The 18,897-nt window shown below is 34.9% G+C and overlaps 1 protein-coding gene across 2 annotated transcripts in view; it reads right to left on the bottom strand.

Annotated features, from left to right (window-relative positions):
* The window catches only part of GOLGA4 (golgin A4), a 97,677-nt gene that overhangs the window by 63,504 nt on the left and 15,276 nt on the right, over positions 1–18,897 (bottom strand). For both annotated transcript variants that reach the window (XM_083377250.1, XM_083377249.1), the window contains exons 3-5: positions 10,533–10,586; positions 3,259–3,357; positions 2,414–2,552 (exon numbers count right to left, since the gene is read on the bottom strand). In XM_083377250.1, the coding sequence (XP_083233376.1) occupies positions 2,414–2,552; positions 3,259–3,357; positions 10,533–10,586 (292 nt within the window). The remainder of the gene's footprint in view (positions 1–2,413; positions 2,553–3,258; positions 3,358–10,532; positions 10,587–18,897) is intronic.

The following is an 18,897-nucleotide window of genomic DNA, read 5'->3' on the forward strand; positions in this document are numbered from 1 at the left end:
ACAGAAGTTTTAATTGATTACCATTAACCCGACAAGAGGGAAGGTTTAACAATATCCTATACTCAGGACAATCTTGCATTTAATCAGGATTCACTAGAGTCAGCCACTTTATTCTCTGCTTTATGATAAATGCTTCTTATTGACAGCGCTGGCTGAACAGAAATTGAAATTATTCATATCTTACTTTCATATTTTCTATTGAAAATTTCCAATAACGTTTCCAAGCTCTGCTCAATCACTACTGACATTTGGAGTTTAGCTTTTACTTTAGCGCAAGTGTAGGCAATTAATTTTCTCAAGGGGCTATATGAGAAGCTGGACTGAACCAATATCCTCAAATTCCATCACCTCAACTCAGGCTGCTCTAGGTAAGGAGCAAGTACTGCATAAGAACAGAAAAATGCTCTCTTTCCTCACCCTCCCACAGTCATCAGCTGACTGAAGGAAGCATGGTGACTGCCTAGAGCCATACCTAACTCTGCTTCTTCTCTTGCCCCCTGCAGCATGCTTATTTATAGTGGATTTCTAATTTCCAATTTACCTCACAAAGTTAAAAAGGTAAAGGTTCCCCCGCACATGCGTGCTAGTCGTTTCCGACTCTAGGGGCCGGTGCTCATCTCTGTTTCAAAGCCGAAGAGCCAGCGGTTGTCCGAGGACGTCTCCGTGGTCATGTGGCCGGCATGACTAGACGCCAACGGTGCACGGAACACTGTTACCTTCCCACCGTAGTGGTCCCTATTTTTCTACTTGCATTTTTACATGCTTTCGAACTGCTAGGTGGGCAGAAGCTGGGACGAGTAACAGGTGCTCACAAAGTTAGATATATCCAAAAGGCCAAATATGGCCCAGGGGCCATAAAATGCCCAGGTCTGTTTTAGAGTCTTACGCATAATATTAACTATGTTAGAACTTTTATCCAATTTTCCTTCATTATTATTTAATGTCCGTTACATTTTGGTTTTATTTGTATTACTATTTTTATTATTACTATTTTTAAAATTACTGTTGCTTTGCTTCTGGGTTTTTGTAAATCAGTAAATTAAATTCATAGCATGAAATTCTGGATTAATATTTATCAGTCTCATTATCATTAATTTATTTATTTACTGTATTATTTATGCCAAGGATGGCATGGTGACTCAGTGGTTAAAACGCTGGGTTTGTCAGCTGTAAAATTGGCAGCCTAGGTTCGAGACCTAAGCTCCATGCAACAGGGTGAGCTCCCATTCTTGCCACAGCTCCTGCCCACCTACCAATTTGAAAGCATGCAAATGTGCGTAAAGAGGTACAATTCATTGGGAAGGATGCTGGCTACATGACTGCGGAAATGTTTTTGGACAGCGCTGGCTCAATGGCCCTGAAATGGATATCAGCATTGCCCCCTACTGGCAATAATGCTTAATGGAATAAAATCCACAAGGACTCCTTTACATTTACCTTATTATCTATGCCAATCTGTAATCTTGAAAACTCATTTTGTGTCTCATTACGTAACACAATATAAAACAATTAAAAGCAGTTAATAAAAGTTAGGAGCATCCACAAAATCATTGTTTAAAAATATAGCAGTGCCTGAAACAGTTTTCATGATTATATTATTCAACAAGAAAATAATTATAATTGGGCCTGTTAAATTTCTTTGAGACAAGCATCTTAAAAACTTATAATTTTTGAATGAAAATTATTTAATTGTCCCCCAGCATTATCAGAATGGGACATATTCTACTCTTTAGATATTGACCTGAGGATTAAAAAGGATTTTTAAGTATTTTACTTTTAAATGATGCATAACTTCTAAGAACCTTAATTAAATTTATCATAGAAGGGGGACAGCCTGAGTGAAAAGCAGTTGACATCATTGTTTTCATTTTTATATTTATCTTAGCCCAGATATTCCAAAAAGAATCACCAAGTTAATTTCTTAGGATTTCTAAATAAATGTAACATTTTACCACATTTTCCAATTTCTTTCCCCATTTTATTGCTTCTTGCCTTCTATTTTTTCCTTTTCTAGCAAACAAAATATAAAAGCAGGAGTAAAAAATCCCAAGAAAGTTCAAAAGGCAAACAAAGGAGTAACAAAAGCAAAAAAATGAAAAAAGAAAATGTGGTAATATACTCTACTATAATTTCAAACTTATATTATTAATTTCTTCAAATAATCAGTTCTCTAGTTTGTGCGCAACAAATTCACCCTCCCCAAGTAGAATTTTTCTCAAGCCAACAGCATCCATGGGAACTGGGAAGTGAAAATTCTTGCTGATATACTATGAAATACTTAAAAAAAACTTAACTAATACTGCTAAAATAATTTGAAAATTGTAATCAGGCAGCCCTATGTATCAGAACTCTGAAAATTTCCCACTATTTCTTTAACATTTAGTTTGTTTTCTTTTTTAAGGTAAGAACTTACCAGGACCCACTGACTGCAAAGTATTTTCCATATTCTGATCTTTTACCGGACTCTGAACTTGTGACTGAGTTTGAACATTTGGATTCGGTAGTTCAATGTTTGTCTCATTACTATGTAATCGTTGCTTCAGTAATGATACCTAGATGAGTCAAATGATGATCCATTCAACAGATTTGTCCACACAGTCTTAAAAATCAAGACATAATTTAATGGAAGAAGTATATGTGTATGTGTATATGTATATGTATGTATATGTGTATGTATACATATACATATATACGTATATTAAATTTGGATTGCTAACAAAGAATTAAAGGGAGACTGTATATGTGTGTTTGTGTGTGTGTGTACATAAACACACATACATATACACATAGATATATAGATAGATAGAGGTAGAGATAGATATATGTGATGTCACATGACAGCTTTAAACTTAAGTTAACTTTAATTTAAAACAGCAAGTATAACAGTTCTGGTCACTGTGGTAAACAAATCATACAAAATTGTTAGGAAAGATTTTACATAATTACTTCATTAATGTTTCTTGTCAGAAATTCTCAATGAAGTTTGCAAATAATGACCATGTGACCATAGGATGTTGCAACCATCATAAAAGCAAGCCAGTTGCCAAAATTGGGAACAAATCACCATGGAGATGCTGCAACAGTTGTAAGTTCAAGGATTGTCAATAATTCTTCTTGTTCTGCAATATTGCAATTGAATGCTCATTAAACAAGGATTCTCTATAAATATCTTAATGATAAGCACAGCATTTAGTAGAAAAAATAGTTGATATTCTTCAAACATGTTTTGGAAACTTCTCTTTTAAATCAAACAGTTACCTGTGTCTGCAGGACGCTGATAATTTGGTCCTTTTCCTCTAAGGATGCAGCAAATTCATCTTCAAGATGCCTCTTTGTTTTCTTATCCATTTTAACTTCCTATCATAATATTTTGTCAGAAATATAAAACTGAATTAGCTTTAAAGCATGTGTTTGTGTGCATATTCTATAGAAATCCAAATTTAGCTATTAAGCTAAAATTAGCTAATTTTCATGCTACCAATATTCCTTTTCTTACTCTTATATCTTTAAATCCTTTTCTACAACAGTTAAGGTATTCTTTTAATTTTTCCCCTTTCCTGCGTGGATCTTATTCTATTTTACATCACACCATCTTAACAACCTTGCGATATTAAGGAAGTAAGCGACTACACTTTCAGTCTTTCTCAGTATATTATTACATTTCAAAGAGCAAAGCCAATCAGAGATTTATCAAGATGAAAAGCTTACAGAAGGGTACAAGTTTAAAAAAAGGCAATCACCCCAAGTTTTTTAATGGAAACATAAAGAAAATATAGTTAGAAAAACAGGAAAAAATACAGAATGAATCTGTAGTGCAGACATGTAAAACTCGCGATGTCATGCAACGTATCCGGATGGTTTTGCTAATGCCGGCAATGGGGTGGGCGCGGCTTCTGGATGATGCATCCGGCCCACGGGCCAGCAGTTTGACACCCCTGCATGTAGTGTCTATAATCCTAGCTTCTTCAGAAGCTTATCAGAAGTATCCTAATTAGAAGACTAATAACAATAGACAAATTGTGTAGTGCATGTTTCAGAGTACAAATTGAAAATTCACATAAAAAGTATTAGTGCCCTCATCTACCTCAATTTTCATAACCACCAAAACTTATAGTTAACCATACCAACAAAAACATTGCTTCAAATAAAATATAACAGTTTAATAATAATAATTGGGAAGAGAGCAATAGACAGTAATGCCATATCTACAAAGAAGCTGAAGAAGCAGTAGACCACCTACTTAGCTGCTGTAAAAGTTTGCACAAACTGACTACAAACAATGACGTAATAATGGTGCATTGGAATATTTCAAGAAAAAACAATTGTCTGCAAGCAAGAACTAGTGGGACCACAACACAGAGTCATAGACAAAGTAATCTAACATGCTCTGGGACTTTAGAATTCAAACACAACCATCTACCATACAACATCCCATACTTAATCGTTGTAAATAAGACAGACAAAAAAGTCTGAATAGTGGACATTGCAGGATCTTGAGACAGCAGAACAGAAGAGAAAGACTTGGAGAGAAATTACAAAATATGCAGATAGAAATAGAATGACTATGGCAAAAAAAGCAAATAGTAATAGGCACCTTGGGTGCAGTTCCAAAATATTTGCAGCACAACTTGAATATCATCAGCATTGATAAAAATCATCTGTCAATTGCAAAAGGCAGGCTTACTTGAAACAGCTTACATCCAGCAACAATACCTTTAATGTTATTAAATAACATCTGTCCATCTCAGGTCCTTGATAGGTGAAGAAAATGCCAAATCCAGTCTAAATATTTGGCTGACTGTCAGGAATTATGATGTATGAAATATATACGCTGCCTGATTTCCAGGGTTTGTGTCAAATTATGAAAAACTTGTAATACCAAAGTTAAGGAGAGAATAAAGCATTTCATTTCAAGAAACCTGAAATAATCTCTCATCTATGTCACAGGAGGGTAGGTAAGTAAATAGATATCACAATATCTGAAACATGCAGCAATTTCTTAAATAATGATGACATATTAAAGAAAATTGGCTAAAAATTAAAAATGTTAGCAAATATAGAATTGAGGAACTAGAAAGTAGGCTTAGTTAAGGAACAGCAATCAACCTTCCATTATCCAATCATCTTCCTTTGTACAAACTATTTTAAATCTAGTCTTATCATTATAAAATCCTGGCCATATATTATCCCACATTCATATTGTAAACTTCAATCAAATCTTTTGATCCAATTCTGAAAATACCAAGGGTAAAAATGTGTTACATTTTATTGTGTTTTCAGTATTATTCTCTTAATCTTAGAACAACTTAGTTCATTGTAAAATTCAAATCAATGAGTGAAATTATATATTTTCTCACCCAGGCACCCTCCACCCCCACAGAGAGAGAAGGAGGGAGAGGGCGGGAGACAGAGAGGACAAAAACAAGACCATTTGGAATATTCTATTAGAATATTCTGCATCCTTAAAACTAGACCCTAATGATCTGTCTCACAGAATAAAAATTGGGACTTTAAAACAAGTTTATTTTTCTATCATTTTTTACCTGAAGTGTAAAAAAAATGTTACTTGTTAGTCTGTACTTATTAGGATATTTTTTAAAAAATATTTTAAACATTTTGATATAAATCAGTGGAAGCAAAAAGTTAGTAATATTTTGCAGCTTGACTGAAAAACCTGGGCCCAGCAAAGAAGCAATATAGGTAGTCCTCAATTTATAACCACAACTGGGATAAGAATTCCCATTGTTGAGCAAGGTGGTGATTAAGTCATGCTCAATTTTACAAATTTTTTTGACACAGCTGTTAAGCACTCAACACAGCAATTGTTGAGTAAATCAGGAAGTCCTTAAGCAAATCCAGGTTCCCTCATTGACTCAGATTGTTGAAAGCTGGCTGGAAGGTCTCAAATAATAATCATATGACCCCTGAATGTTGCAATCTTTGTAAATACATGCTGGCTGCCAAACACCCAATTTTTAACCATGTGAGTTGTAAGTGTGAGTCTGATTGTAACTTTTTCCACTGCTGATGTAACTTTGAACAGATGCTAAACAGACAGATGTAAGTTAAGGACTACCTGTAATAAAGGATTAATTTCAAACTAAGCTATTTAAAATACTATTAGTTTCTCAACATGTATTTAACTGACTCTCTCTCATTCCCTTCATAACCCTTCCTACCTCCAGCAAACAGCAACAGGATGAAAAATTATTTTTGTTTCATTGGTTAATACATTATCCAGTTGTCTATGCTTGGATATTTTTGAAAGGAATTATATAATCAAACCTATGGTTCTGCTTTTTACAACACAAACACTTTGATCAATCTTCTTTGTGTCATTAGATATTTCAGTATTTAAATCTTGTAAAATAAAAAAAGAATATTCACTTGCTTTCTAAAAGCACAGCTTTCATGTGACTTTTTTATAATCTCATTCTGACTTATAGCAGATTTAATGAATTGTTTAACAATAGTGATTCAAATAGCAAAATAACCTCATCTAGATACCAGTTTTTATTTTTTTACTAACTAATTGATTATGAAATTAATATGGAAACAATACTAAATATTATTGGGTCCTTTGTTTCTGTTATGATGTTTCTCTTATCAATTTTTGCATAAAAATATATAGCACATTTTTCACAGTACTGTAACATGTCAAATAGGTGCTTAACAATAATTTTTAAAATAAACAGTTTTCAGTTCAGCATGCTATCATAGTAAAGATTAGCCCATTACTTCTCATGATGAATGACTATAACTATCCAGCAATACAAAAGTAAAACCAATAAACTGAATATGCATTATTTCCTTTGATCCTAGTAAAATCATTAGTGAGCTTTATTTAGCTTAGTCAATCTTCCATAAGAAACCTCTCCAAGAAAGTACAAACAAAAAATAGAATTATGACTTATAAAACAGAATTCTACTTGCCCTTATTACTCAGAGATTTCTACTGAAGAATATTCCTGACCAACAACTTTATGCTAAGAGTTCTAATTATGCAAGAGATATATAAAATAAGTCAATTGGTAAATATATTCTGAATTATTTTTGGCACAGTTTATTTTTTAAAATAAATATAGGGGTGGGAAATGTGAGAAAATCCGTCCCAAGAGAATAAAAGGTGAAGGAAAACCTAAACTAAATCTAACTTATCAATCTAGATGATAGAGATCACCAAAGCCTGGGAAAATCAAAACATGAGCAATGAAATAGAAATGGAAAGTTTCTTTTATTTGCACTTTTAAAAGATAAGTAGAAGAGGCTCCATTTTCTTATCCTTTTTCAAGAGAGAAAGAAGAGCATCTTTTGCATAGCTAAATGTCTATGGAGATTCTTAAATCATCCAGGTCATGGTGGTAACCAAAGTGCCTTTTCAAGAGGCAACTGGACTTTCTTATTTTTCTTTGAAAACATTTTGCTTCTCATCCAAGAAGCTTCTTCAAAGAAAAACAAGAAAGTCCAGTTGCCTCTTGAAAAAGCACCTTTGGGACAACCATGAACTGGATGACTGAGAATCTCTATAGACAAGAGAGTCTTTTCCTCAGCTATCTCAAAGCCAAACTAAGTATGTCCCAACCCAGACCAAAACTGAAGCATTAATAAATACAGAACTGGATAAACAGAATTTATTTATTTGAATTTATTATAGCTGCACATCTAACATAAAAACTATTTCAGAATTAGATTTTGATTTTTTTTATAGAAAGTAATTTGAATTGTGGTACCTTTTTAAATGTTGTTTTGCCTTTCTTACATCTTTATCTCCTTTTTCATTGCTCTTTAGAGATAATACATAATAATTCCTTATTTATTATTATTTATTTATACTTTATATTTGAATTTATTTATATCATACTTTTATACATTTTATATATATACACTTTGTAAGAGAATCAGACAGGAATTTTAGCCTTTATCACATGCTAACTATCAAATGTGAAGGCAGGAGGTTTGCCATTTTACTGAATAAGCTAACTAAAGAAGGATTTTTCTCCCAAAATAAAATGACTGGGTATTATGAGTGTGAAAGGGGTCATGGAAATGGGCTTAGGGATTCCTACTTGAGGAAGCCAAGGTACCACCCTAGCAAAACCCAGACATGTGCAAACTCATGTGTCCCATATAGAAGGCACAATGTAAGACATATGACCACAACTGAGCCCAAAATTTCTGTTATTAAGTGAAACAGTTAAGTGAATTTTACAACCTTTCTTGCTAGAATTTTTAAGTGAATAACTGTAGTTGTTAATAACACACTTTTTAAGTGAATCTGGTATCCCCACTGACTTTGCTTGTCAGAAAATCACAAAACATGATCACGTGACTCCAGGACACTGCAACCGTCATAAATATGAATCAAATGCCAAGCATCTGAATTTTGATCACATGACCACAGGGATGCAGCAACAGGTCATAAGTGTAAAAAACAGTCATAAGTTACTTTTACAGTGCGATTGTAACTTCAAATGGTCACTAAATGAACTACTGTAAGTCAAGGACTACTGTAATCATTATCCAATTTTCCTCCTTTTCGAAAAAAGAGACTAATTCTCATGGTCTTAAGGGTGAAAACAGAGAGCATTGTTAAACAGCAGAACTGTATTTTTTAACCATCTATTTAGTGGTCTATAACTGCACAAATTCTGCTCTAGAATAAAGGAGAAAATTTTCTTTTCTTTATAGGATCTCAGATTGAAGAATTCTTACAAGCAGTCCTCAAATTTTTATCACAGTTGGAATTGGAATTCCAGTCATCAAACAATATAGTCATTAATCAACTCATCATGACCACATCATATGATCATTTTTACCAGTTCGTTAAGTGATTCACCAACATTCCTCATTGACTTTGCTTGTCAACTTGAAGGTTGCAAATCACAATCACATGATCACAGAATGTTGCACTACTGTGAAGTGAGCCAGTTGCTAAGTGGCTCACTTACATGACCATATGAGTGATGCAAAGTTGGAACTTTGAGGACAGGTCATAAATCACTTTTTCAGCACTGTTCTAACTTCAAACCATCTTTAATCAAATTGATCATGTTGATAAGTACCTGTTTTTCTGTATAAAATTATGTATGAGGCACTGATACCATATCTGCTGAACCCTAATTTTTAATTTGTATTTCTTATCTAACAAATTTTTGATAAAAGTGGCACAACAACCAGAACAATAATTAATTATTAAATTATTTAAAATGCTTTCCTCAAAATCAATATTTATCCTTTTGTTAGGTGTAATCCAGGAAACCTTAAGTACCTAATTCACCAAGTTATTTTAGTACACATTCTTAACTGTCAGCATTTCCCTCTCCAGCACCCTAAACTTTGTTCCATTCCACATAACAGATGCAATAACCACTCCTTGCGAAGTCTGTCCACTTTTCAAGGTAACTCTTATGCTTAAATTTCAACATCAGAATGTGGGCCAATTGTCAGGTAAGGAAAATAAAAATCCTGTTTATTCAGGGAGTATTTTAAAGATGTCTGAACTAAGTATTCTTTAGAAGGGAACCAAAATAGAGATTCTTTTAAGGGATTTTGAAGAAATGATTCCATTGAAGAAACCCAAAATTGAAGCTTCTGAGTAAAAGATCATTACTAAGCTGCAAATAATAAAATAACTGAAATTTATGCTGTTTTTCTCTGAATATCATAGAATTAATGTATTTTAATACATACTAAATATTTAATTATCAACATCAATTTACTTCTGAAATTAAATATTATAATGATTAAGAACTACATATATGTTCACATGTCAGTCCTAGAGGAGATCAACCCTGACTGCTCTTTAGAAGGCCAGATCCTGAAGCTAAAACTCAAATACTTTGGCCACCTAATGAGAAGGAAGGACTCACTGGAGAAGAGCCTAATGCTGGGAAAGATTGAGGGCAATAGAAGAAGGGGACGACAGAGAATGAGGTGGCTGGATGGAGTCACTGAAGCAGTAGGCGTGAGCCTAAATGGACTCCAGAAGATGGTAGAGGACAGGAAGGCCTGGAGGAACGTTGTCCATAGGGTCGTGATGGGTCGGACACGACTTCGCAGCTAACAACAAAAAATATGTTCACATGGCTGGATGGAGGGAGGGATGTATATTTAGACTAATGTAAATTCTGGAATTTTTAACTATAAAAATTACATATCCTAGGACATGTCAAACACAAGGCCCGGGAGCCGGAGCCAGCCCGCGAAGCTATCCTGGAAACAGTGGGGGTACAGCCCGCACTGCCTTGGCCCTGGCCCAGAGACCCTCCTTCTGCCAGAGACCCTCAGATCTGTCCCACTCCTGCCCAGGCCCTCATAGGCACCCTTGATGCGAACGATGTAGAGCTGGCCATGCCCACCCAGTAGGCCATACGCACTCTAGCCACGCCCACCCAGTAAGCCATGCCCACCCTGGCCATACCCACCCGGCCCCCTGAGGGCAACCGCAATGCTGATGCAGCCCTCAATGAAATTGAGTTTGACACCCCTGTCCTAGGACATTATAACTAAATATAAAGCTTTATACTACATACCACTGGAGAAGATGGTTCGTTTTCATTATTGCTAGAATTTTGTTTATGTATTATCTAGAAAAAAGTGAAAATATATATCAGAGATCATATTCCCCTAAAATATAATGTGTTCATTTTATTTCTAAAATAGAAATATTTTATAGAAAATATAATACGAAACAATTATAAGAAAAAAACATTGCAATTTCGTTTGGTTGCAGTTATTACCGTAATTATTAGTATCTGTATTATGTAGCTACTAATGAAGCAAACTGAAAGGATGATATTTAGTGGAAAGGTTAATCAACCTCCTATAATATGCAAAAATATGGAACAGATTATATGCAACATGATTAAGTACAATTAAATTGAAAATGCTAATGAATACAACTAAACATATATAATATGTATATTATGTATCATTTATTATCAAAACTGCACTCCATAAAAAGAAAGATTAAAAAATACAGGTCTAATTCTCTACTAAGAGGATATATTTCCTGATTAAGTATTTTACCCCAGAAGAAAAACCAGACATGTAAATTCTCTATCCATAGTTTCAGGAAAAATCTAACCTGAACCAATTGCTTGCAATATTCAATACTTGCAATATTCAATACTTCTATTACTGTCATAATACCCACGTTTGCAGTACTTATATTCAAGGCTTACAATGTATATTAATCAAGTATTAGTATTCTCAGATCCAAATGAATTTTAGAAAGACTTTTAGAAATAATCCATAATTAAATATAAACATCTTTTAATTGCAAAAATGTATAATCTACACATTATAAATATACACTATACAAAGAAACACAAGAAAGTACATCTTCTAATTCCAAATAAATTCCTTTTATTTTTCCCCTCATTCCTTGTCTTAATTCTTAAATCTCCATCTAATAAGATCCACAAAACATTACTTTCTATAAAATTGGTCTACAATGAAGACCAATTCTTATTCTTCAATAACCTCAACTATGTCAAATAGCTCTCTTTCAAGAACTTACTTTTTACAGGAAATAGTAGTAGAAAAAAGAATATTTGATTTTTAAAAATCTAAACTATCATATATAATCAACTATATTACAAAAATATTTTGCATGAATGTTTATAATATGTCTAGCTTAGTGATGTTAATTTTCATTGCAATGTTAAACTAAAAAGGGGGAGAGGAACTAATGGCCAGCATGTGGCTCCCAACACCCTATCCACAGTCTCTCAACATCCTGAATTCACACCATGTAATATTTAAAAATGAAATAGCTAGATTTGGGCATCAACTTTTCAAATCATTTATTTTAGGTTAGATATGATTTTAAGAGTAGAAATTGAAACAGTTCATCTGATTCTTTGCTCATATTTATTCTTATACACCCTTCCAAAGGCAGTAACCACTATAACAAAAGAGGCTGACAAATTTAAACTACACCCTTTTCAAAGAAATCATATCATCAAATGGCCTCCTTGGATCTTTCAGAAAGTTGAGATATTGAGTTACAAACCCCAGTTTCTCAAAAGTTGCCCATTGCTAATTAAGGTGAGTTAACTGAGTGTAAGCATTCTGTAGTACAGGTTAGCAACATAGTATTTAGTATGATTTAAAAATGTAAACAAAAAGCAGAATTATTTTTGGCTTCTAGTATTATAGTATCCTCTTGAATCTGCCAAGCCATCACTGTGAAAAATAGAGCAGTGGGGACTCACCACACACTCACTCTTTGGCTTAGGTCGTTTGGTAGGATCCAAAGCAAAAACAGTATATTCAGAAAGAAAAGCAGGCTCTGATATCATCTCAGCTAGCAGCTGTGACATTCAATGAATAAAGCAATAAAGTCAAAAAATAATAATAAAGAAGTAAAAGGAGACAACAGTAAAGCACATTTTACTTTTTATCACAATAGATTTTCATTTTCAGGTCATAAAACTGCAAATATGTATAAGAATTCATACATAACTACAACACTCAGATTTTTTAACAGATGTTCAAATCAACCAAGATTTATATATGAGCATAAATGCATAAAACAGCAGAAAAAAATTGTAACTGTAAACACTATAAGAATTCCTGAAACTATAACAGTTTCTAGGATCTATTTACAAGTAGTCTTCAACTTATAACTGCAATTGAGACCAGAATTTTGCTCACTAAGCAACAAGTTAAGCAAGTCATCATATTCCAGATCCAAGTTTAGAACCATTTTTACTGTAGTCATTAAGAGAATCATATGGTTGTTAAACAAATCTGGCTTCCCCAATTGGCTATGCTTGTTGGAAGCTGGCTAGGAAGGTTGCAAATCATCATCACATGATCACAAGAGGCAGCAACAATCATAAATGTGAGCCCTTTATGTCGCTGAATTGAGATCATGTGACTATAGAGGTCATGTGATGGTTCTTAAGTTTGAGAATAGGTTGTGACTTTTTTCTGAGGCCATCATAACTTTGAACCATTAAATGAACAGTTATAAATCAAACACTACATTTAATGTATAGCCCAGTTTTATAACCAGAGTATTCTAAATACTTAATATTAAAAAAGCTCCCTGAACATCAGAATGTGGGGAAAAGTTTTAAAAGAGTAATTGAACATCTAAGCATGTGCAAATATTAAAATCAGTCATGTCAGATAGATGTTGGAAATGTAGACATAAGTCAGGCACTTATTATCATATTTGGTGGACTTGTGAAAAAGTTAAGAGTTATTGGAAAAAGATACATGCCTGGCTAGAAAAGATATTGGGAGAACATTTAGATTTTAAACCTGAACTTTTTTTATTAGGTATCATGCCAGAAAAGACTAACAAAGCATATACGGTATTTGATTTTGCATGTCACAACAGCAGCAAGAATATTGCAAATATTAAATAAAATCAGTCATGTGCAAATATTAAAATCAGTCATGTCAGATAGATGTTGGAAATGTAGACATAAGTCAGGCACTTATTATCATATTTGGTGGACTTGTGAAAAAGTTAAGAGTTATTGGAAAAAGATACATGCCTGGCTAGAAAAGATATTGGGAGAACATTTAGATTTTAAACCTGAACTTTTTTTATTAGGTATCATGCCAGAAAAGACTAACAAAGCATATATTTGATTTTGCATGTCACAACAGCAGCAAGAATATTGCAAATATTAAATAAAATCAGTCATGTGCAAATATTAAAATCAGTCATGTCAGATAGATGTTGGAAATGTAGACATAAGTCAGGCACTTATTATCATATTTGGTGGACTTGTGAAAAAGTTAAGAGTTATTGGAAAAAGATACATGCCTGGCTAGAAAAGATATTGGGAGAACATTTAGATTTTAAACCTGAACTTTTTTTTATTAGGTATCATGCCAGAAAAGACTAACAAAGCATATATTTGATTTTGCATGTCACAACAGCAGCAAGAATATTGCAAATATTAAATAAAATCAGTCATGTGCAAATATTAAAATCAGTCATGTCAGATAGATGTTGGAAATGTAGACATAAGTCAGGCACTTATTATCATATTTGGTGGACTTGTGAAAAAGTTAAGAGTTATTGGAAAAAGATACATGCCTGGCTAGAAAAGATATTGGGAGAACATTTAGATTTTAAACCTGAACTTTTTTTATTAGGTATCATGCCAGAAAAGACTAACAAAGCATATATTTGATTTTGCATGTCACAACAGCGGCAAGAATTATATTTGTGCAATACTGGAAAAATGAAGGAATACATCAGATGAAGAAATAATTTAAAATGAATGCACAGAGATGGATAGACTGACTATGAGACTGAAAGAAAAAGAAGAAACGGAATATTATCAAACTTGGGACTTATTTTATTGATGGCTAGAGGAAAGAATAAAGGATTAGGAATTAAATATGTATTAGCAAATGTAAACTCAGACAGCACATTTGTTGAAAAATTATTACTAAATGTGTAGAAAAAAACCAATAAAAACTTTCACACAAAAAATAAAATAAAACCAGTCATTTGGAGAGCTTTCACTGCTTTTCTAAAAAAGCAGAGAATGGTACACAAATACCATATCCAAGGAAGATCATTTTACAATTTAGTAAAAAAAATTTCCTATGTCAGTAGTCCCCACCCTTTGGGGCACCAGGGACCAGTTCCATGGAGAGAGGTTTTTCCATGGATCGGACGTGGTTTTGTGTGCTTCCTGCATCCCAAAGATGGGTTTCGTTTGTTTGCACGAACCTGTTTCTGGCATGCTGCGACCCAGTGCCAGTCCAACCCCCAGTGCCGGGCCTGGGGGTTGGGGATCCCTGCATTAGACAAAAGAGAACCTTACAGAACAATAAAGATCACTGACACATCAATAGTAGGCAACTGCTCACAGCTTCTGGATACAGCCTGATAATGAACCACTGCACAACAGTTCTGTTGTGGCCAACGTTCACCTAGTGGCCCAAAAGAATACTCCAATCAATGAGAATAAAGCTGCCAAAAGGTTAAAATATACTAAGTATGGTTCATACAATTGAGCCCATAAGGTCACCCAGCAAGATTGTCAACTAAGCAAATTTTAGTTGCTTAACTCAACCCAACTGAAATGGGTCTAGGTAACTAATCTGAAGCCACAGATTAGTCTTGAATAGAAGCAATGTATCCAAGACAAATTTGTATTTATTCACATCTACTGAGTCACGAAGTATTTTCAATACATGTCACATAATGGCTTCTTTAAATCAAATGACTACTTAATCATCAGCCACCTCTCAGCAAGACTAATTTAATCATTCAGCCTATAAGGTCAAGGATCAAGTAAGGAGCAAACCTCATAACTTCAGATATACTATTCACATCTTACATTTGCAGCTGAAATGAATCTAAAACAACAGTTACCAATACAGTACTGAATTGCATCTGTCACAATATTGAAGCTCAAATGAAGATAGATCTGAACATCCTTAGTATCCCCCAACATTTTATTTTATTGGTTAAATTTATTTGCTGCCTATCGCTATGAAGCTACTCTAGTCAGCTTACTACAATAGAAAGGAAGAAAAACAGAGGTAAAACAATAGAACAATAAAAATAAAATAACAGAATAAAATAAATAATAAAAAGAAAATGAAATATATCAATATGATAACAAAAAGATGGACAGGTAAAAAGCAGAAAGCAAGGGGGAAGATGGAATCTGTCATCAATCCAGTAGCCACTTCCATTGTGGAACTCCTTATTTAGTCCCCAGGTCAACTGGCAGAGCCAGGTTTCAGGCTCCTGTAGAAGGATAAGGGGGTAGGGCAGATCCTATCCTAGAGGACAGGATGTTCTGAAGGACAGGTGCAAGAAAGCTCCTCTTCTGGATTCCAATAGTCAGAGTTCGTTGGGATCCATAGAAGGCCTTTTATGCTGGCATGATAGGATGTGGGATGAGACAGGTAGCCTGGACCTCTGCCATTGAAAGCCTTAAAAATCATAACCAACAGCTTGAACTCATTCAGAAACAGACTGGTAGCCAATAAAATTTGCATAACAGATGTGTAATGTGGGTGATTCTAGAGGCACCAAAGACTGCTCTCACTGCTGCTTTTGCATCAAGCTTCTGAAAGGATTTCAAGGATAGTGCCATGTAGAATGCATTGCAGTGGTCTAGATGCAAAATGATTGGGACTTGAGTAACTGAGCACATATATCGGAACTAGGCAAAAGCTCTCCTAATCATGACCACCACCTGCTCTTCAAGCAAGAGATGGAGAGAACAAAAGGTTGAGACCCCCTTAAGTTGACTAGGTTTGAACAGGGTAATACAACTCCATCCAAAATGAAGGATGACAAAAATTCGGAGTCTGAGGCTCCGTGTATCCAAAGCCACTCAGTTTTGCAAGGGTTCAGTTGAAGTGTGTTGTCCCCCCCATCCAGGTCCTTACAGTCTCCATGCATTGTGAGAGGGCAGAGACAGTATCACTTGTGTCACCAGGCATAGAGAGGTAGAGCTGAGTATCATCAATATATTGATGACATCTCAACCCATGGTGGCAGATAATCTTATTCAATGGTTTCATGTAGATGTTAAACAGGAGGGAGAATATTGAGCCATGTGGGACATTGCAAGTGAGCAGTCAGGGGTTGTATCTTTCATTTCCTATCAACACCGAAAGGGACCAACTTGGAGAAAGGAGCTGAACCAGTGCAAAACTGTATTGCCCAATCCTAACTTGCATAGCCAGCCCAAAAGGATACCCTAGTCAATGGTATTGAAGGTCACTGAAAGGTCAAGGAAAGCAGGAATGATTGTATTATCCCCATTCCACTTCCCACCAAAGATCATGCAAGTAAGGCTGTCTCTATCCAAGAGCCGGGCCTGAATTCTGACCAAGATCGGTCCAGGAAATCCATTTCACCTAGTAGCTGCAGAGCAACCACCTTTTCTATCACCTTCTCCAAAAAAGGGAAGATGGAAGACTGGATGAAAGTTGTAGAAGAGGACAAATCAAGGCTTCCTTAAAAGGCCCTTGTAATGTACCACCTTGCATTGAGGGATTTATCACTGCATGAATCCAAAATACTAATGGGTGACTTTAGTGCAAGAATATGAAGAACAATAACTGGAAAAAAGCAGCTGGCCCTGATGGACGTGGTGAATGAGATAATAGAGGCAGCAGACTAGTAGATTTGCTGAAGGACAGGAATTTTATATTATGAACTCATTTTTTGAGAAAAAGGTTAGCAGAAAAGGGACCTGGAAGAGTCCATCTGGATATACAAGTGAAATTGACCATATCATGTCAAGTGATAAAATCATAAAACCTTACTTTGCAATTGTACTGTCATCAATCACTTTAACGTTGGATGTAACCATAGAATGGTATGAGCTAAAGTGATGATTGTTGAAAAGAGCCTATGAAAATGATAAAGACGTGACAAAAAAAGGAAAATAAAGAGCAATAAGTTGTTAGAGAAGAGCAGTGATTTTGAGATTAATTTATCAAATTGCTTTGCTCTATTACAAGATTTCCAGTTATTGTTCTTCATATTCTTGCACTAAAGTCACCCAATTAGTATTTTGGATTCATGCAGTGATAAATCCCTCATTGCAAGGTGGTACATTACAAGGACCTTTTAAGGAAGCCTTGATTTGTTCTCTTCTACAACTTTCATCCAGTCTTCCATTTGAAAGAGATGAACATTACAGACCAAAACGAACAAATAGTAAAAAACGGCCTTGAATCTGTTATATTTATAGCACCACTGGAAAAACACTTTGCACAGTCAAAAATCTCTGATGAAACTATTAATGAAAAAATAGTTAACACAAGATACTAACAAAGCTATCCTTGAGATACTTCAGAGAAGAAAAAATACCAGGTTCATAGAAAAATGCTGAAGTGATTTTTATACACAAGAAAGGGGCCCAAGATGATTTAAAAGAACTATTGCCCAATAAACCTTCCTTCAGGCATTTAACAAGGTTTTCACCAAGATAATAGCAAAAAAAAATAAGAACATTAAATGATGCACAGCCAAAAGAACATGCTGGGTCCAAAAGTAGTTACAGCACAATGGATCACACACCCAGATATCTAGCAAGTCATTGAAAGACACAATAAATACACCATGTCTCTGTGCATGGCTTTCATTGACTATGAAAAAGCGTTTGACTCAGTATTCCAGCAAGCAATAATCAATGCACTGCTGAACCAAGGCATAGATACTGCTTACATAAACTTACTACAATCAATATAGGAAAAAACAATGGCAACCATTTGTCCTAATGATCTTAAAGTGGAAATCATCATAGAACGAGGTGTACAAGACAATACAATATTACCTATCCTTTTCTCAACCTGCCTTGAAGAACTATTTAGCAAACTAGACTGGACTTAAAAATAAATCTGAAAAATAGCTAGGTTTTATTTAATAACTTCACAAAAACAATTTTTTTACAGTTGCAAGAAAAAGTATGGGAACCCTTTGGGATTACGTGGAGTTTTGCATGAATTGGCCATAAAATGCGCTCTAAACGTCATGTAAGTCACAACAAGAGAAAAACACAGTCTCCTTAAAATAATACTACACAAACATTAGCTGTTGTCATGTTTTAATTGAACATAAGATGGAAACATTCACAGTGCAGGGTGGAAAAAGTATGTGAACTGTCGCGTCGAGCGACTGATCAGGGTTCTGGCCTCAACTCTTAGAGCCCCGTAACAGGGGTGAGAATTTAGAGGGACCCTCGCAAGGGTGAACACCTTGAATATGGAAGGATTTTGCCCTTTGCCACCGACCCAGTGTGCCGGACGTTCCGACGGTCACACTTGGGAACTGCGATAGCGCAGGAACAGGATCCTAGGACAAACTGAGGCACCAACACAAGTTTGTTCAAGGTGAGAGAGCACAGAGTGCCCGGGGTGGATGGTGTTGCCCCCCGAACAGCT

This window comes from Vipera ursinii, assembly GCF_947247035.1.
Source record: "Vipera ursinii genome assembly, chromosome: Z".
Taxonomy (NCBI): domain Eukaryota; kingdom Metazoa; phylum Chordata; class Lepidosauria; order Squamata; family Viperidae; genus Vipera; species Vipera ursinii.